Source organism: Ailuropoda melanoleuca, chromosome 20, assembly GCF_002007445.2.
Source record: "Ailuropoda melanoleuca isolate Jingjing chromosome 20, ASM200744v2, whole genome shotgun sequence".
Taxonomy (NCBI): Eukaryota; Metazoa; Chordata; class Mammalia; order Carnivora; family Ursidae; genus Ailuropoda; species Ailuropoda melanoleuca.
The window spans coordinates 14092149-14112384 of record NC_048237.1 but is presented as its reverse complement, the minus strand read 5'-3'; the positions used below and the strand labels follow the sequence as shown (position 1 = coordinate 14112384).

The window sequence follows — 20236 nt, the reverse complement described above, 5'->3', positions numbered from 1 at the left end:
GGGGGTCGGCCCGGGCTTCCCCCCGGCGCCCAAACCGCCGCCACCTCGCGGCCCACCCGGCGGGGCGCTCGCCTCCTCACCTGCGCGTACTTGGCTTCCTGCTCCAGGGCTCCCTTCTCCAGCCCGTTCACCGCGTGCGGGGCGGCGGCAGGGAAGTTGTTCCGGCCCAGGCTGCTCCACTCCTCCACCTTGGGGCTGTGGTAGGGGGAGCTGTCGCTCACGCCTGGGGAGGAGGAGAAGGCGTCAAGCCGCAGATCCAGCCCGCGCGCCCCTTCCTGAGACGCGGCCCGAAGCCGCGACCAGCGAGCTCCAGGGCTCCGACCCCTGCCCTCGACCTCCCGGGGGCGCTGGGCCCAGGCGCGGCCTCGCCGGCTTCCAGCCCGGGCCCGGCGAAGTTTGCTCTCCTCGGGGTAGGCCTCTCCCAGCTCTTTGACCCAGGCCTGAGGGAAGATTTTTTTTTTTCTTTCCCTTCTTCCACAGCCTTTGATTTCCTCCTCCCCTCCTCATTCCCCCGGGGAATCGAATGGAAGGAACCTGAGAGTTTTCCTAAATCGAGGAATGAAACACGCGAAGCTGGATGCGCACGTCATCCCAGTCCTAACTCGGGGTCGACTCGGGATTGACTCGGGGACTGGTGCGGACTGAAAAGGGAGAGAGGAGCGTCCGTGGCCTGACCGTCCTGGGCCTGGGCCGGTGCTCAGAGACAGCCACAAAAGTGCTCTCTGTGCTGTGGGGATCTGGTACTTATGTCAACAGATGAGACAAAAGACCTGCAAAGTCCTTTGCAAACAAATAACTACAAGATGCCACAATACACATGCAAAATATACATGCACAGTTTGTCTTGTGCGTGCAAAATTATTTGTGATGACCCTTGATGCTCTATGTCTACACATTAAATATGTGAGGTTACGTGCATATAACTTAAAAAATAAATACTACAATTGCCACTGTAAATGCCACCAGCGTCAGTGGTAAGGTTATAGAGAGAGGGTTTGTTTTTCTTTATTCAATGAAATAAAAGGTTAAGGAAATGAAGGTACAATTAAGTGCTTTTTAAAAAGGAGTAAAGCTGTCAGTTATCCTTTATGTTCTTAATGGAGATACAAAGAAAATTATATGCAGTAAACTGATTACCACAATACCTAGAAGTGTGCCCATTGAATCACTGCCATCTTTAAATGACTAAGTGCAGTTTTAAAAGACAAGACTTTTGAAGACTATATGCAATGTGTTTCGGTCTTTGGAACCTATAGGTGGAGAACTGAAGTTTTTGACAAAGCCACTACAACTTGATTTTAAATACTTCCATCTGACACAGTGCTTTGAAGGGGCAATCATATTGTAGAAATGATCACTTATTATAGTCACAGATTTGTCAGAAAACAGGTTGTTTAAAGCTGGCATCCAGAATCAACAACATCTAGTAAGAAAAGTTGCTCCTCTCCATATAATCCATTACTTTTCCAACTGATACTTGGTCTGATTGTAGGATCCCCAGGGAAAATCAACTCTGTCAGTCTTTTTTCTATATTCCTCCCCCTCTCCAAAGAATTAGATTGTGTTCCAGTTTGCACCAGGAAACTGTGTTTTGACGAAGAACTGCCAGTCTCTCTTTGCCTTTCCAGACAAAAGGCAATCGGTGGGCACAAGCCTGAAGTTATCTTAAGAAATTGAGATCCCCCTGTGAGCCCCCATTTCTGCTGATCTCACACTTTCCCATGAACAGGGGCTTCCTTTAAATGTCAGTGAGGTCAGTTTATCCTATAAATCAAGGGCAAACTCTCTCCAACTAAAGCTCCAACCAGCTCCGAATAAGACAAAACCGAGCTCCTAGAAGAATCTTGTAAATTCACAGTCAGCAAACACGAAGAAGAGAAATCAGGGCTCTGCTTTTATTACTTAAAAAGATAATTGTGCCAATGTGGTGGCAACAGAGAAAGGCAGGAAATAATTAAAGGAACTATTCCCCCCCCTTTTCCTACTTAATTTTTCCCCCTGCACTTCTTAAACTTTTGGCTAGGAAATTAAAACGGTAGGCCCTTATCTCTGTATTATTTAAATTCTGCATCTAGGACATTTTGACTTTTTCCCCCTACCGAGAAAGAGGTTAATGCCCGTTTCCTTGCTGGGGCTGTTGTTGTTGTTGTTGTTGTTGTTGTTGTTTTGTTTAATCATGAAGTAAAGAAAAACAAAGTCTGGTCTGCAGAAGCCCAACTGTGCAGGAAGGCTCAGGAAATTGTTCTTACCAGGCAGAAAAGACACTCGCTACACAGCAAGGTCAAGGGTGATAAAGGAAAGGAACAGTGGGGTGGCATGCTGAGAATGTGCAGGTACTAGATGTCCACTCGCATTCCCAGGGATCGGGGGACCCTAAAGGGAAGCCGCAGGCTTGGGGAAACCAGGAAAGAAGAGAGGACATGAAATCACCCTGCATTTTGTTCCCATCACAGCGGTGGTTGGTGCCACTTCCTAAGATACATACAGTGAAGTCTGTTAAGGTAAAGGCCGGAGGTGGGGGCGATAGGAAAAAGAGAGAGGGAGAGAGAGAAATAAAGCAGAAAATTAGTCGCAGAATGAGCAATGCAGTAACATGCAAGTTACTAGTAGTAACTTCGGGACCTCCGTTTCCGAGGAAAATGAAGTGAAGCATAAGAATGAAACCAATTAGGTGACATTTGAACTTCCTGCCTGAGCAAATTTGGCCTGATTGCCAGAATCCAAGAATACTGCAATTTCCACAGGGTGCCCGACTCCTCGCGGCCGCATCTGATCCCCAAACAAGCTGCCCGCAGCGGTGTCTGCAGCCTGCAGCCCCACGCCGGCTCAGGCCTCCCGGGCTGCGCCCCAAGTCCGACCCGGGCCGCGCTCTCCAAGTGAGCGAGCGGGTCTAAGGCTGCTGCGGCGCGAAAGGCGGGGGAGGGTGGAAAATGCGAACCATGTGTTGGGGATGGGGGGATGTTATGGGTCTGGTAGTTTGAGATGAGGCAGGAGACTGTGTGTGGCAAGGAAACGGAGGGCATGAATTTCAAGTTAATGAGATCAGGACACCCCCTGGGAGGACTCCTTGGTTTCGAAAGGAAAAAGCCTCAGGTGGTGGGAGAGACGCCGGCCCGGAGGCCGCAGAAACAGAGACACCAGCGAAGGTGCAGAGGGAGGCTTTGCACATCCACACCATCCGGCCCCTGAGCCCTTACCTTGGTCGGTGATAGAGCGAATGCCCAGGATGTCGGTGACCGAATGGGAGGAGGGCCAGGTACGGGGCATGGCCACCGAGCCGGGGATGGCAGGCACCCCGGGCGGCGTGGGCACCTTAGCTGCGGCCGCCGTGATGGGGCTGGGGTACGAGTAGATGTGGTTATAGGGCAGCGCCGGCTGTGGCGCCGGCTGGTGCTGCTTGTATGAGTCGTAATGGCCCTGTTGAGCCAAGTTGCCGATCTTGTTGCGCAGGATGCGGCTGATGGAGCTCACCGAGGGCACGTTGTACTTGTCACACACGCCGTCCGCCAGCAGGCGGTCCCGGATTTCCCAGGCAAAGATGCCAGGGTCCCTTTGCTTGTAGGTCCGGATGTGCTTCACCACGGTGGGGGTGGTAACTCGGGGCTTGCTGCCCCCAATGGCTCCTGGCAAGATCGAGCCAGTCTCGTTGTAGCGCGCCAGAATCTTGCTGACGCAGCCGTGCGAGACCCGTAGCTGGCGGCTGATGTCACACGGTCTGATGCCCAGTTGGGCCAGTTCCACGATACGAAGCCGGATGGCGTTGGGCAGCGGCCTCCCGTTCACGAATACTCCTCCCAGCTGGTTCACCTCCCCAAAGGCTGGCTCTGCAAAACGAACACACGGCGCGCGGGAACGCGCACCGGCAGTTTGGGACAGCCGTTTACCACTCGGCCTCCGCCCACGTCAGAAGGCAGGGCAGTTGCACCCACCCGGGACTGGGGAGCCGGGCTTTTCCCAAACCCTACTGTCCCGGAGCCTTCCCCAATGGCTCCAAACCCCTAAGGACGAGTCGGACCCCCCCCCATTCCAGGGGTGCCTGCGGCCACTACAAGCAAAGTGGTGAGACGCAGGGCCGCTCCAAGTGTTCAAAAGCCTCCGAAGCAGGCGGGGAAATCGGTCTTGACGCCTGCAACTGGCTCTTTCTTGGCTGCTCGGCGCTTAAGTCTCTGGGCTGCTACCCCTTGAGCCCCAGCGCCCCGCCTGGGGACCGGCGCAATTAGACAAGGTCTAGGAGAAACTACAGTCGGTTTGGATTTTTTTTTTCCCTGTTCTGAGTGTGTGAGTTTGTGTGAAACAAAACTTGGTCCGCACTGAGGCTACGGAGCTTGCTGTTGCCACCGCTCTCCTCTTTTAAGATCAGAAAATGGCATCAACGGCAACCCAGTAGCCAGCGTTCAATACTGAACTGCTGTGTGCCCTGACCCTTAGCGTGTTTCTAACAACTTGTAGGAACACGGGCAAAGTCAATAAGAAGAGTGTGAACGCTCAGTGGTGCGCGCCCTCGCGCTCCCTCCCGCCCTCCCTCGCCCTCTCTTTCCCTCCCTCCCTTCCTTCCCGGCTCTGACAGCGTCCCCCGCCGCCACTCACCCATTGCTCCGAGCAGTATACTAACGTGGCCCCAGTTCCGAACTCCCAAAAAGAAACTTCTCGCACAGCCTCAGTGGCCCGGCTTGTCGCTGCCCCGGGCAGCCGGTGCCTCCGCTTCTTCCCGGGAGGAGGCGGCGAGAGTGCAGAAGGAAGGAGTAAAAGGAAGTCTGTGCCCCGATGAAAGAGGCTAGAGTTCTGCATTTCAATCTAAGCAGCAACGTGGGCTGGCCTGAGCTGGGCCGGGCGGCTCCGTCTATCACTCACTGGGGACACGCCCCCGAAGAGGAGGGCCCGAGGTCAAGCTGCGTGGTGATTGGTGCGGGCCGCTGAGCGACAGTGCAGTCCCGGAAAGTCCTTCCGCTGTCTCTTTCAAGCTCGCTCTGCACCTGGGTGACTGAATACAATGAAAATGGGTGTTTGACACCTTCCTAGCGGCAGCGCAAACAGACAAAATCAGGCTGATAAAAATGCTGAATAAGTAAATGAAAGCATTTGGTCTGAATATGAGAGACTTTAAGGGGGAAGGCGTTGAGGAGACTTGGAGAGGGGGGAAACAGACGCGTTAGAATTGAAGTTAAAACTCTAGGGGGGTGGTGGGGGCCACCGTCAGGTGGGGGGGGGTGCTTCTTAGAATAGCCGGACACGTAGGCCTCCAGGGGCTGTCTGAAGAAGGACGCTATTACCGGAGAATCTTATCTCCTCACTCCAGCCTATGCCAGGTGGCGAGAGCGCAGGTGTGAGACGGTAGGCCGATAGGAGAGACCTGGAGGTTTAGCGGAGACCGAGCCAGAGGTGGAGGCCACCGTGACCACCAGGTGGAGACCCCTCTCCTGCCCCCGGGACTAGCCCCCCTCAACGCAGTTTCTGGTGGGTTTATCCAGGAGCGCGGGGCCAAGTCTTAGCCACGCAGGCTCCAGGCTGTGGCTGCGCGCGGGTACGCGGAGAACTTAAGCACACGCTGCTAAAGTTAGGTCACAGCCAACATCGACGATTGCCTGTGCGTGAGGCACTCTCCTTGGAGGCCAGCGCGCCACTGCGCTCAGTCCCGGTGCTGGTCTGCTCCTACTCGATGCCAGGGTTTGCCGGCTTCCCCCCACCCGTGAAACCCGCAGCAAAAGGGTTTTGTTTAATGAAAGAGACTTGGTCCCAAAAAAGTTGAACACCGAGCCTGCATATACATATAATTCCCCCCCCCCCGTCTTCTGTTTAGCTACCAGAGGCCCTGAGAGTCAGCCTACTTCTGAATTTTCACTTTCGATCACTCTAAGTCTAATGTAAAGTGTACAGTACTCTTTTTGGCGGCCAGAGTTAGTCACATTTTGAGTATGGGTTATGGAGAATGCTAATCAAAATTAAAAACAAGATGGGGAACACCTTTAATGAACTTGGGTGTATGGACTGCTTCGGGTCGAGGATATTGATACTTGACAGTCGTAACGCTGCTTCTTGTGCCCACAGGATTCCTGTTGAATTTCCCAGAGTCCTGGGGGATGTGCGTGGCTCTGGTCTGCTCCATACAGGGAAGCTGACTGGGCCCAGACTCGGGGCCAGTAAGTGACAAGAAGCCAGAAAAACGAATAATCATCTGTGCTTTTTGAAACGAAGAGGCACCTCCAGAAGCTTCTGTGGTTGGGGCCGCAGTCTGATTTCAAATTTATAGGTAAAGAAGAATGAAAAGATACAGATGAGTTCAAACACCCTTAATTCTTTATAATCGGGTTCTTGCGAAAAGTCTCACAACTAGAAATACTTGAACTTTTATTTGTTTCAATTGTTTAAAATCTCGAAGTTTGACTTAATAGCGATTTCACCCTGGCCTGACCTCAAATACCTATTGTTCGGCACCGCCTGGTATTTCACCACGCAGAGGTCCTTTGAGCATCCAAGATTTTTAATGTAGCAATTCCTTCCGGAGGATTGGTGCAGATTGAGATTGAGGTATCGGAGAGGAGCCTACGACTGACGTTTGTGTGGAAGATTGAACATGCTGGCTTCTTGCTCAAGAAGCTCCCTGCCCCTCCCCCAGACACGCACAGCTATCTCGCGCGCCGACTCTACTCAGCTCGCGCCCCCAGCGAGCGCACTTTGCGGGCTGCAGCGTAGGTAAAGGGCTGTTCCACCTTCTGGTTGGCAAGACTCGGTGCCCGGATGTGGATCTATGCACTCTATGAGGGTTTTAGTGGTTCTACAGCACCAACCCGGAGTGATCCAAAGACTCGCGTTGTTTAGAGCTCCTACTAGGTGAACCTAAACACAAATCCTTCTCCTTTGCCTCTAAACTCCTTCAGCTGACTGATAAGTCCCGTGCTCTCAAACAGGTCTGCTACTGTCTCTCCAGTTCCACCTGTTGGACTTGGCCGCGGCCGCGCATTATCTTTGTGGCGCACCCCTTCTCCTGCTCTTTGGAGCCGGGCAGGCGGTCATCACGCCGGCGGATGCGGGTGTTCGGCGCTCTCAGCTCCGCTCATTCCCAACAGCCCGCGAAGAATCGTTGGTGCTTGGGGACACTAAGAACCCGCGGCAAACTGAGGCCCGAGCTTGGACGGCAAAAGGAGTGGAAGTTTCAAGGGACAGATGGAGGCGAGGGATCCTAGGGGAAGGTGCTGATGCTGAACCCTCCCGGGGCCGCACACTGAGTGCTACGGTCAGGTAGCCCGCAAACCGAAGAGCCCGAGAGAGAGATAAGCGACCTGAAAAAGGGAAAAGAGGCCTCGAGGGCTAGAGGCGAGCAAGCGGGAGAGAGAGAGAGAGAGAGAAACCTAAAGGGCCGGTAAGCCTCGACAGTGGGCCTAGGGATGCAGGACTTTGAGAAACAGCCAAGGGGCAGCTGGGGTCAGCGCTCCCTGGTTACTGCCTGCTGTGGACACGGGAGATTGCAAAGAGATCGGAAAAAAATTTCTACTAAAAGAATTTCTTCTAAAAGACCAAAACCAAAACACAACCAATAAGGCCTGCAGCTGACACAGGCCGGGGAGAAGCCAAAAGCCCTTCCCAGGATGCTGTCGAGGCCTCCTCCAAGGGGCTACCCGTTCTTTGGGTAAATATTTACTCAGTGGGAGACTGGAAGCTAGCGGGGGAGGGTGGGAAGGAGAGGGCTACACCGGGCGGAGAGAATCCCTACGCTCGACACCGGCGGGGACAGACGTGTCCGCGTCCCAGAGGGGAGCCAGGGCCCGGGACTCCAGGACCCGCTCGGCCCGGGCACGCGGCTGGGGGAACTTAGCCGGCAGAGCACCTCTTAGGCTGGACTCCAGGCCAGATGCCGTAAAGTCTTCATAAATCTGTCAGCGGTCACAGTGCCGCGGACGGTAACCTGTGGCGCCCCCCTCTCCGCACTAGCGGGATCTGAGGAGAGACGACGAGAAGGAACAGGAATCTAGCTCTTTCCGAGGCCGGCCTCGCGCAGCCTGGCAGACGGCGCCCGCCCGGGGACGGCGAGGTGGGACCCCGGCGCTACGGACCGTTGAGGAAGGGGAACTCTTCCCTAGCTCTGCAACCCTGACCGACGCCCCGGGCTGCTACCCGGCGTCTGCAGGTCACTACGACTTCGGCTGGGGGATAGAATGAGAGAGGGCGTGCCTGTGCGCCGTGAGAAGGGTCCTGCTGTTCTCGGTTGCATTTACGAAGAGCAGAGTTGGCAGAGAAGAATATTAAGGGGCAGATTCTTCCAACCTGCCCTCCTCCTGGGAAACAGGACCCCGGGCAGGCGCCGGCGACGGTGCCGGCTTGTCGCCCTGCCCAGGGAGCTCCAGGAAAGGAGAGGAGACAGGGTCTGAGCTCCGAGACGGGTTTTCGGAGCACAGCGACTGCTTCCAGCCTCGTGAGGAGGGAATGAGGTAGAAACAAGATCTCGAATCCGATTCTCCCAAGGGAGCGCCTCTTTCTGGGTAAGTGAAAGATGGAGCGCGGCGTAGAGAAAAAGAGGCCGGACTTCAGTCCTCACCAGACTGAGCGGCGAACGCCCGGGCCACAGGTTCCAACCCCGATCTGCCCACTGCTCTGTCCGGGCCACTCGGGGTCAGCGGCCGCTCCTCCGCCTACTCGACCTCCCAGGGCCTGCTGCGGCACGTGGCAGCCGGAAGCGCACCCTGCGCCCAAGGCGAGGGAGGTCCACCCTGAGTTGCGGGCCAGGCGGGATCTGCGCGTGGAGCCGCGGGCGGAGTCGGGGCGGCGGCTAGAGGGAAACGCTTTTGGGGGAGAGAGAGACAGACCACCAGGGCCCTCAGCCCCAGCCAGGGCCCCTGGGTTGGGGTGTGGGGGTGCCCACACACTGACCTGCAGGCCTGGACTTAGCCCGGCTGCGGACGCCGCAGGACGTACCAGCCCCAGTGGAGGCGGGGGATGAGGGAGGAGGCCCCCCAGAAGGAGCCCAGAAGATTCTCCGAGAATCGCCAGAGCCTCCCTGCAGCCTCTCCGCCTTCCTGCCGACGATGCTTACGATTCAAGACCTTTTCCCCAGAAGACGGCAGCATGCAGGGTACCGCCAGAGCGCGGAAATCCCGCTGCGGGCGGTGGGATGGGCCCCCGGGCCGAGAGCGCTCCTCACCCGCTTTCTCCTTCCAAAGGCAGGGGAGGGGCCTGTTGCCGCCTGAAACCCGCTTTTAATTCCCCGCCTGCCTGTTTCCGATCACCCGGGGTTGGTTTTTCTGTTTGTTCACTCCTTCTGTTACAATAAAAACAATCGACATTTCTTTTCAGTTTCCCCATATTAGCGTCACTCAGTAATTGTTCTCCACCCCACCCCCCGCCGCGTTGAAGGCGAACTAGATTGCTGGTACCCTCGCATTGGAAGGTTTCCGAGTATATAAGCAAATCTTCCCTAAAGACTTTAAAGTAAAAATAAATAACGGCCAGGGAAATTGCCATGACCCTAACATCACTTTCTCAACGCAAATTACACCCATTTTTCAGTTTTCAACAGCGGAATTGCTTTCAGAAGGACGGCGCGGAGCCCCATGTGATATGGTTACATTTGTTTATTAAATCCGCAAATGAAAGAGAACACATTTTTATATGCAAGGGGCAAAACTTGTGGCTGCGGTCCCGCAAGTGCGATCAAGGATGGATCCCGTTGGGGGCAGGGGCAGGGAAGATACTTTCCGGGAGGCCAGGCTGAGCCTCCAGTCAGAGGGAGGAGGCACTTCGCCCGGCCTGGGTCTAAGCATCTGTAAAAGCCTCACCGCTCGGTGACGAGAGGAATTCACCATCCGCGGTCACTCTACAGCCTTGAGCTGAAGCAGCTCAAGAAAGTTGCAGCTGCGTGTGGGAAAAGCAGGTTTGCCGGGGTCTTAAAGACCCTGCCCTTAGGGTCCCTGCGAGGGCAGTGGTGCTGCCTCTTTCCGAAGACCCGATTGGCCCAAAGACTGTCTGGAAAAGATAAATGCGAACCAGGCCGCACCTCTAAGCCTTGGTTTTGGCTCTGAAGCACATGAAAAGCACTTCATGGTCCCCATCTCGGTCAGGTTACGAGGAATGCAGCTTTCTCGTGAGGCTGGGGTTGCCTGCAGGCTTCAAGGAGCAGGAATCAACCTGTGGGCCAGTCTTGGAGCTAAGCACGAGCGTTCCTCCCATTCTCAGTGATGCAGAGAACAGGCTGGCTCACTTAGCGGTTCGCTCCCGGGAGTCCTCGCACCCGGGCAATAGACAGTGGTGGAGCTGCCCGGCTCGGTGCAGTTGAAGCGGGGGATTTCCAACCTCTTTCTCTGGACGAATTCCACCACCAACTAGCCCTGCGCTGACCGTGAAAGCAGATAATCTTGCTGCACTGCCCTCAGCATCCCTTCGAAAACAGAAAGCGGGGGCTGGGAGCAGAGTCAGGGTCGGAGTCACGGAAAATTTGCCATGGTCTTGGGAGTCCCTGGTTACCTCTCTCCAGGCCGAGTCATCTCGTCATAGCGACACCTACAGGTGTCAGATTTGATCGCGCTCCCACAGTAATTTTTGCAAAGGTTGGGAAAGGCCTTTGAAAATCCACGGAACTCTGATAGCCCGAAATTTTTAGTTTCCTCTTCCAATTCCTCCTCCACCCTCAATTCCCCACTGGGCTCCAAGTCCGCATACCTTCCTCTACCACTCTCCAAGGCAAACTCGACTATCAGTCTTTTCATGACCCACTCAAAGCTCATCTTCTAAGCGCTGCTGGGCTGGATCCTCTTGGAATTCCCAGGGGCTACTCAGGGCCAGGTTCTGCGACGGGTCCCTGCTTTGGGGAGGGAACACCACAAACTGCAAAGAGGATCCTCGAAGGCCAAGGGAGTGATGAGACCACGGTTCTCCAGCTCATCCTACCATTTGCTGAGGGCTCACAGCATCCAAGCACCACAATAACCATATAAAGGAGATACTATCTTCCCAGTGCTACAAGAGGTGAAACAGAGACTTACATTAAATAAGAGCCCACAAAACAGATTAAATGAGATCATACGGTTAATTACGTAGATGGGAATGCGAACCCCGCCATGCTTCTAGTGTCGTTGTTCTCCCCATTTCCCTATCCTGCAGGAAGAGCTCCTGCTGAAGCATCAAAAGAAGCCCCGCACCGCAAGTGTCAGCAAGGAAATTGGACGCTCCCCTTTGCCCCCTCCATCTTTGGGTTTGGGGAGGGGGAGAGACAGCCTGCAGGAAAGAAGGTCTGCACTCTACGCTTCCTCACTATAGGCATAGACTCCAAGACACTTCACGCTACCACCGAGGATGTCTGACTGACCAGGTGAGGACAGGAAATCTAGATCAGGCTCTGGCTGCGCGCGGTCTTCTCCTGACCCAGGCTACTCCAGGGCTTCGGGGTGCGGACCCCGGCTACTGTAGGTATCCGAAGTGTCCACCAGGAGCGCCCAGGCCCAGCTGCAGGAAGAGGGGCACTGCGAGGACCGAGAAGAATCAGGAATGAGCTGCTCTTCGCTGGAATCTGTTCCCGGAGGCCGGGACGTGCCCATCCATTTCCCCAAGCGCTCTGGGAGTATTAGCCCCCAGGCAGAGAAATCTACCTTGTCTTTCTTGGGGATTCATTGTGGCGTGTGCCTGTGGGTGTTTCTTTTTAAGACCATTATAGTGGGGACAAACCAGGAGGAGCCGAGCCGCAATAAAATTAGAACCCGTAATTAACACCGCTAGCTGGGCCCAAGTGGCTCCAAAGTGTACCTGGTAGCTAGCCATGCTCTCTCCCTGGAGTCCAGACTATATAGTTAACGTTTTTCTTGCTCTTGTGTGCCTCTTGTCGTCTAGCTCAACTCTTTTCGTTATCCTGGATATAGAGGAAAAATAAACCATCTCATTTTAAAAACTATAATGTTAAAGGGATTTCAGTGCACTCTGGGAGAGGTAGCAGCTCGGATAAGAGAAAACCACAAAGTTATTAGGAGTCACTTTTACTGTCCTGGAAAACTGCTCTCTAGCTGTGGCCCACAAGGAATTCACTCAGTCATCTTTGATTAGGGAGGGATTGGGTAGGAGAGGCGCCTCCCAGTAGGGACTGAGAACCTGGGCTGCAAAATTCCAAGCTGGTGTTTCAGGTTTTGGAGAAAACCTGTGGTCCACACCAGAGTCTGGCCGCTCCTGTCTTGTCTGGGGTCACCAGAGCTCTGCAGGCCAAGAGGAGTCTGATTGTATTCTTGCAGCAAGGGTCCCTAGCCTAGCAATCTACAGCGCAGGACATGCGGGTCACGCGCCACAAGTCTTCTTCCTGGCTGGGCGCAGCGCTCCTTAGGATGGGATAGTCTCAGGCAGGCCCCTCTGCAGAATGCTATCCCCCACAAGAGGCTCACTTGCTGCGTCCAGGGTGCACTCTCTCCTCCCCCTCTGCCAGCGCAGTATCCCGCCGAGTCTAAAAACTCTACCCCCACCACGACCAGTGAAAGAGCTGCCAACCCTTCTCCTCAGTCTCAGTCACTTTGGAGTCAAGCTGTGTGTTCCAGCCAGTGGGACACAGACTGTAACCACTTCTCCACAGACATGACTGGAGCGTAGCTTTGGAAAAATTGCCAAGAGATTCAACAGTATGGTTTTCAGTGGGAACATAGACTCTTAGGAAGAGAAATGTAAAAAAGAAATAAATGGTACCTCTCAAAAGAGTCATTTTTCTAAGCCAAGAGAGAGAAAACAGGTATATCTTTGCAGAATAAGCGAATCACACACACACACACACACACACACACACACACACACACACACATAAATATGAAGGAAGAAAGAGGAAAAAAGTTTATGGCCTCTTTATGATTCACTTTTTTGTATTCAAATGAAATGTTTCAAAATTAATACGACTGACTCCAAATTATTTTTCAGGAAAACCCAAGTAAGTACTACTGGTTTTGTTCAGTACAAGTACATCCTTTGTGCCATGTGAAAAAAATAATTTTTAAAAGGTTTGTTTATGCTATAAAAAAATTTGCACGTCCAAAAGCTCCTGACATTTTAAAATCTCTACAAAGATATTTCAGTGCATATTTTAATAATGTAGATCTACTTCGGTAATGCATATAATAAAAATATTGTTTTGGGGAGAGCATTAAACAAAAACCATTATAATTAGTAAGGATGGCATAGTAGAAACAAAGAAAAAAGAAAATTCTTGAGGGGAAAACTTAGGAAAATAAAGAAGGGTTTTTGGACAATACCCATGATTCATATTTTATCCCAATTTCTACTATTCTGTGTTATCACTGTTCTTACATATTAAGGTACTTTTGTTGTTGTTGTGCTGCTGTGTCATATCCAGCCTGTAGGTTTAAAGGCTGCAGGGGACAGAGAGAGGGTTGGCAACAACCGGAGATTAGCACCAGAAATGCTGGGCCAGGGTTTTATGTATGATGTGGAGGCTACAACCTTGCGGCTGCCATTCTTGAAAGGCTCCCAGGGTAGATAGAGGGTTGGGAGAACAAGGCTGGTTCTGTTTCCTGCAGGATCAAAAGGCTAGCCCATGACAGTGGCTGACCGGTGAGCCATTTCTTACAAGGATAGAGAGCCAAGGTCACGGCCACAGGGGACCTTTAAAAAGTCCCCTAGCACCTTCCTGCAGAACCAGAGGTGTGAATCTGATGTTCTGGCAAGCTGACAATACAAATTCCCTAAGTAGTTTTTATTGCCTGAGCGATTCCTATGCAATTCCCTTTGGGATAGAATTCTGCCTAGCCACATGGTTCTGTTCTTGGAGGAACCCTTTTCAGTGGGGAGAGAAATAATGATCCCATTACTCAATGTAAAAGAACTTTCAATAATGCCAGTTGAGGGCTAAAAATTTAAACCCCTGAAAGTCAGGAAATAGAAAAGTTAAAATTCTTTTAGTTGGGTTCAATCACCCTCTCTGCCTAGGCTGTATAATACATGGAACATTTACAAGCCTCCCCAGCAGGGCCATTCCAGCAGCCAGGCGCGGCTGCTGCTGTGTTTAAAGGGAGAGCACTTGACTGGGTAGATTTTCCATTCGCGTTTGAATGTCTCACACCAGTAGATTTCTGAGGTTACTTGCTAGGTGAAAGTTATTGCACTGCTTGTGTGGATAAATGGGTTTAAAAATTAAAGAAAGCCAATTTACTTGTAGGTAACAAAAAGCCAATTCAAAACAAAATAGAAATGTGCTGTAAATATTTACATACCTCCCAAATCTGCCAGATACTAAATCCAGAGAGTTTTATCATTCAAAGTCAGCTCTATACATTCTTCAACTCTGACACCAAATGAATTCCTCAAATGGTAATTGACGTGAGTGGGTGTATTTTCCTCACCATTTCCTTAATTTTTTTTAGAACTAAATGGTTGTATCTATATGTTTCCCAAGAGGAGAATACACAGTGGAAAGATGTGTTGTTATTTAAGTTCTGTGCTGGAAGTTCAGACGTTGCTAAATTACATATGAATTATTACTTCCAAAGTCACCTCCAAATTGTCCTCTTTCAATGAGTGGAAGGGTAGACAAAAAGTGTGCATGAGTTTTTCTTTAGAACCAGACTTGTTTACATTTTAGCTGTGAAACAAAATCACCTTAAGACTTTCTGTTTCTCAAGGGCATCCAACACCAAAAAGAACAAATATATATATATATATAAAAGCAGAAACTAAAGGGTTAAATGTGTAGAGTTGCGTGTAAGATGAACTACAGCTTCTGGCCACACATGCACATGATCTGTGTGTTTCATCAGGGAACTGCTAAGTCACAGGAGAGTTTTTTGGGATAAAGGTATCAGGTGCAGTGGAGGCATTATTATTCCTATTAGAGCAAATTAGTCTCATTGGGGAAAATATACCCTTGGGGTACAATATATATTAAATTATACAGAAGGAATGAATAACAGACACTTGGATGATGCTGCATAAAAGCTGCATTTTCTTCCTCATATGGGAGAGTTTCTTGTGTCAATAGAAATGATGAGGGCACAATTATGTAGTCTGTACATGTCATCTGTACAGAACTCAAGGCATAATTTGGGATTTCACAACTCTATCACCCAGCTGCCCAAAAAACTTCAAAGATATTTGTAAGCCTGCCCCCCCGTAAGACATACTTCTCATCATGTAGTTAAGCCTTAGTGAATCAGATCACCCAGGAAAGCAAGTGTGGATGAAGTATTGGGGAATGTCTTCTAATAACCTGCACATCTCTGAATGAGGAGAATATAAGAAAAGAAGCATGAGCATGCTGTGCTGCCCTTTCACAACTATTTGACATGAAAACTATTTTTAAAACTCTACTTAGGTAACTTCCATGCCTTTCTTAGAATATGGTGTAAGAGAGATCCTGACAGGTGAATCCAAATGGATGTTTCTTTGGTAACCAAGCCTTCCTACTAAACACACTTAAATAGAGCTGAATGGGGAATCACTGGGGTGAATGTGAATTAGTGAACATTTGTGTAGAGTCTAAATGACCTTTTTGGGGGTGAAGAATAGTTATTTTGAGAAGGAGGATGGAAGACGAGTGAAATATTTTTGTTGCTGATTAAAATAAAGACACTTTTCTCCTTTACACCATACCCTTAAGGCATCTAGGAAAAGCAAAATGAACGTTGGAATTGATAGCAGAAGGAATACAAACAGTATAAATTCACTGCTGCTGTTGCTGCCACAACACAAATCCTAAACCATCTGTGTATGTATGTATGTATCTCAATAAATAAATTCAATGAAATCAATTAGAAGAACAATTTGCTAACTTATCTCTGAATAAGTTCTCTCTTAGAGCTGTGTGAACTTCTCCAAAATGTCCTAAACCCAAAAGAATGAATTTAGAGCCTCTGTTTCTAAAGAGTAAATACACCGTGTTCAGCCAATGGGCCCCCTCATAGATCACAAGCACCTTCTCCTCTATCCTTCCTGGAAATCAGTGCTAAATTGGGGAAACACAGAATGTTTTGATGCATGGCATCACTGTGCCTAAAAACATGAGAGTATGAAATGGCGAGTCAAATTATTACAATTTGTACCCACCAGCTAGGGAAAGCTATGGACACCAGGAGAGTCTGCCATTTAATTAGTACTGTGTCATATACTTCTCTCTTCCTTCAGCTCCATCTCTACCCCCTTTCTCTGATCTTGTACTTTTCCCTCTCAAACACATGCACACACCCCTATGCACTCCCTGAAAGAAAGCAGCATTTTACATAAGATTTTGCTTTTTTAAATGTTCTTTTCTATTTAAAATTCTATGAAATCCCTGAAATAGTTTAAGGCACACAAGGAAACTAAGCATAACATTACCAAGATGAGTTCCAGTGAGGTCACAAAGCAGTTAGCATTCTTCATATTAGATTTCCAAACCACCATAAATGCATATATGCCCAGATCTATCTTGAAGCTTATATTATTAAACAATCAGTGAAAAGTATATCCAGACCTTTACATGTTTGGGAGAAATTAGCATGCAGCTAACACAAGGTCAACCTTTGCCATCTGTACATGCTCACAAACTCTTTGCCCTAAAAGCAGGTAGACTGACCTTAGCTGTACAGCGTTAGGGGAACGTGAGCCTTGGTCAATCCAAAGAGGAGCATGGGGAGATGAGAATCTACTCAAAGTCATCAGTGTTTTTTCACTGGTTCTTTCTGTCATCAGGGGTTCAAGTCCATTCATACAGTTGTACCAAAAACAATGATTTTGACAGAGCCCAGACTAGTTATCTCCTGGAACTTTCTTGCAACATCGGTTTGGGTTCTTTACTGCAGTACAATTCTAAGTGATCTCAATTAGGACAGCTGCATTTCTTGATTGGAGGTATGGAGGAGATGGACTATTCATCTGACTTCTCAATAGCTCTAAACACCAACTGAATATTTTAAACAATTCACTTCTCAGGTCACATGCCAAATAATGTGTGGCTATTTGTTTCTTAGACTTCTTATGCATAGCTCAGGGAGCCAATACTCTTTAACAACTGTTAAAGATACCTTGCCAGATCATCCAAAGAGAAACAACTCTCCATCCAAATTCAAACCCAGGTTATGTGCTAAAAATGGATGATTGGACCAAAAAATAGCTATTATTATTCTCTTTTTCTACAAGAATATTTACAGAAAAGAACAGAAATGTGGATTTCACTGTTTTATTTGCAGGGATGAAGGGCAGAGTGTCAAATTGCAGATCTTGGGTTCTCAATAATGGGCCACTGTGTCTAACCTCAATTTCTTTTCCCCACTTATAAGAAGGAACAAAATAAAATGTTTTGTAGAAGTTTATATTGAAATGAGGTCAGGTAAACTAATGACTGCTTGGTATTTTATGACAAGTTTTATAACCTTGGAGTTGCCATAACTTTCAAACGATCATCAATAAAGTTTTATTGCGAATGGGTCGCCATGTGTCTGAATGCTTTTGCACATAGTAAAGGTCCGCTGCCCTATTGGCTTAGCTCACCACCCCCTTTTCACCCCAGTCATAAAGTCCTCTTCCTTTTATTGGAGGTTGAAAAGTCCTCAAGCTTCTCTTCCATTAGGTCGGCAGTTCCGGGACTACATGGAAATTATTTATTCATAATTAAATGATGTTTACAACTAAATTTTCAAGAATATGTAATGACTTTTAAAATAGATTTTAAATGGACTCAATGGAATAAATAATATGGGGGGAGTGTCTGACAATAGTGTACTCCAAAAACACGTGTTTGAACGCTAGGCTATGTATAGCTGTATGCCCCCAGAGGGCGGGTATTGTATAATTAGGCGCTGAGGGATGGATAGTGGTCTCAAAGATAAAACAAGTTACTTAAGGCTTTTCTAGTTGACCAGGGGATCTTAACGATTTAGGAGACCTCACATTTCGTTTCACCCTGAATCGCCCCAAAGGAAGAAAGTTGGATTGGACCGGGCCTCTTGCTTGCGGGATTGCCCCCAAACACATTTCCAGAAACGCTCCCCAGGGCTGAACCATGAACTCCCAAGTGTCTAATTCATAGCGTCACCTCCCAGGTTCTGATTCAAGTCTGCATACACAAGTACTTCTTCGTCCGCTGTCAAATATGTGGAAATGAAGCCGAGAATAATGTCCTGCGATTTGGACGAACAGAGCTGTAACGAATAATTGTACGAAAACGAAGTCTCTGCTGTCTGCGCCCCTCAGACAGCTACTCTCCTTCGGGCGAAGGTGGTGACCCGGCGGAGAGAGTAGCAAGAGTGCTGCCAGAGTGGCAGACGAAGAGAAGCAAGACGAAACTTAGAAAATTGGACGCGCCCACTCGTCCCATCCCCGGACCGGAGTTAAAGAGTCTGCTCTGGTGTCCGGCAGGCCTCCGGGTAGGAAGGTCCTCGATTCTCGACTTTCTTGTACCAACTTGTGCAAATCCGCCACCCCTAACCATCCCGTTTGCACGGTTGCTCTAGTGGAAGGGATCGGTAAATATCGCCCTCCCTCGGATCCCGGGTAACTCTCCCCCGCGCGCTGAATCCGCTCCTTCCCAGGCTTGGCGTCCAATACCCGCGGCGGCGCAGGACCTCCAGCTCAATGCGAAGTGCCCGCCGTGCGTCTCCTTGCCGCGGGCGGAGGCCTCCAGAGCCCCGGCTCCAAAACCCTAGCGCTGAGCCGGATCTGCGGAGCTAAGGGGCCCGAGCCTCTGCCGGACGCCTCGGCGTGGTTGCGGAGAGAGCGCTGCCACCCGCGCGGTTCTTTCCCGGGCAGTGCGCCCCGACCCTGCTTGGCTTTGCGAGCGCGGCTGCGGCCGTCTGCCCCGGGCGCTGAGTCCTCTGCAAGCGGGAAACCCGCAGATCTTCTGGGGCTTACGAACTGCCGACTCTGAATCCCTAAAGAGCTCAGACCTGAGGGTCTCTTTATGATACTCGGTGGCCACCGCGAGCGGGCTTGGGGTTCCCCACGGCAAAGATGTAGTGGAGGAACTGGCTCCCAGCTTACCCCTCATCTCCTACCAGTCACCAGCCGAGGCCTGCCTGACCGCTCTCATTGAGGCACCAAGGGCAGCCATGGCCCAGTAAATGGCTCCCGGGTCATCACGGCGGGCCCAGGTCGAGAGCGCGCAGGTGCCGGGACCCCGGCGCACGTCCTCTGCGCCCGGAGAGCCGCAGGGTGGGGTTCCGAGGCACCCGGACCTCCACGCGCCGTGGCTCTGAGCGCCCAGGAAGCAGTGCTGCTGGGGTCCCGGCCGCGGCGCAGACGGGGGCCACCGACTCGCTCCATCTGGTGTTGGCGCAGCCAGAGATCCGCTGGAGAAGGCGGGCAGCGGGGCGCAGCCACGGGCTGTGGCGCCACCTCCCGAGGAAACCTCGCAGGAAGTGCGACTCCACAGGTGGCCCTTGCCGCGGCTTCTTCCGGGTAGCGCGAACGCCCGCGTCCGCGCCATTTCCCCTAATAACGCCCTGAAATACCTCCAGGGGTGCCTGTGGTAACAATTACTGAACCGATGGTCGGTGTCCTCCCCAAGAGATGAAAGGAAGGTCCTAGCTTCCCGGGATGGTCTACACACACCCACGCACGTACCTGCTCTCGGGTCCCCGCCTGGAGAAAGGGCAGGAGGCTGCAGCCTCCCCAGCACGAGACGGCCTTCTATCACCGGCGAAGGGATCTCGGACCCCCCTCACATCCGCTGCAGCCAGGTGCCCAAGACTCCAGCAAGGAGTAGGAGGAGATGACTCAAGGTGGACGGTATTTGTGGCCCCCGAGGCAGGCTTCAGGTTGCAGTGGGATGGAGTCTTCCGGAAGGGATTCAGCTCTGCTCCCCGGACTGGAACAGAGCCGACCTGTCTGCGGTCACTTCCACTCTCTCACGGGGGATGCACCCAGCCGCTCTCTGCACCACCACAGAAAGAGAGAAAGCTTTTCCTGTTTCTGCCGTCAAGGTTAGAGATTTTTTGAAAGTAACGTTTTTAAAAAGAAATTAAGTCAGAGGGTGGGATCAAAAGATACAGAAAGAAACAACCGTTTTCAGAGTTAGGTTCCTGGTGTTAATTACAGTCGAGCCCCGTCCCCCTGCACCCACCCCTTCCTGAGTTCCTTTCTCTGGCTTCAATCTTGGACATGGACTTCTCTGTTAGTGAGCAGTGTTCACTTGAGTGTAACAACAGAGAAGTAGATAATTTCTCTTCATACGTTAATAGCTACTGTAAGCCCACCTTATTAAAATCAGCCAAGGATGGCGGTGAAGGGAGAATCTTCAGGTAGAAGGCAGAAGCTAGATCCCCCCAGTCCAAAGTATCTCTGGTGAACTGCTTGAATG

At 50.9% G+C, this 20236-nt stretch overlaps 1 protein-coding gene across 4 annotated transcripts in view; it reads right to left on the bottom strand.

Annotated features, from left to right (window-relative positions):
• PAX9 (paired box 9) overlaps nucleotides 1–19625 on the bottom strand; it is a 30053-nt gene extending 10428 nt beyond the window's left edge. For 3 of the 4 annotated variants that reach the window (XM_019806185.2, XM_034648641.1, XM_034648640.1), the window contains exons 1-4: nucleotides 19501–19625; nucleotides 4588–4981; nucleotides 3198–3824; nucleotides 81–223 (exon numbers count right to left, since the gene is read on the bottom strand). In XM_019806185.2, the coding sequence (XP_019661744.1) occupies nucleotides 81–223; nucleotides 3198–3824; nucleotides 4588–4591 (774 nt within the window). In that variant the 5' untranslated portion in view covers nucleotides 4592–4981; nucleotides 19501–19625. Of the gene's footprint in view, nucleotides 1–80; nucleotides 224–3197; nucleotides 3825–4587; nucleotides 4982–8862; nucleotides 8975–19500 lie in introns of those variants that run through there. The other variant, XM_019806184.2, reaches the window with a different exon arrangement.
• Nucleotides 19626–20236: the final 611 nt, after the last annotated feature.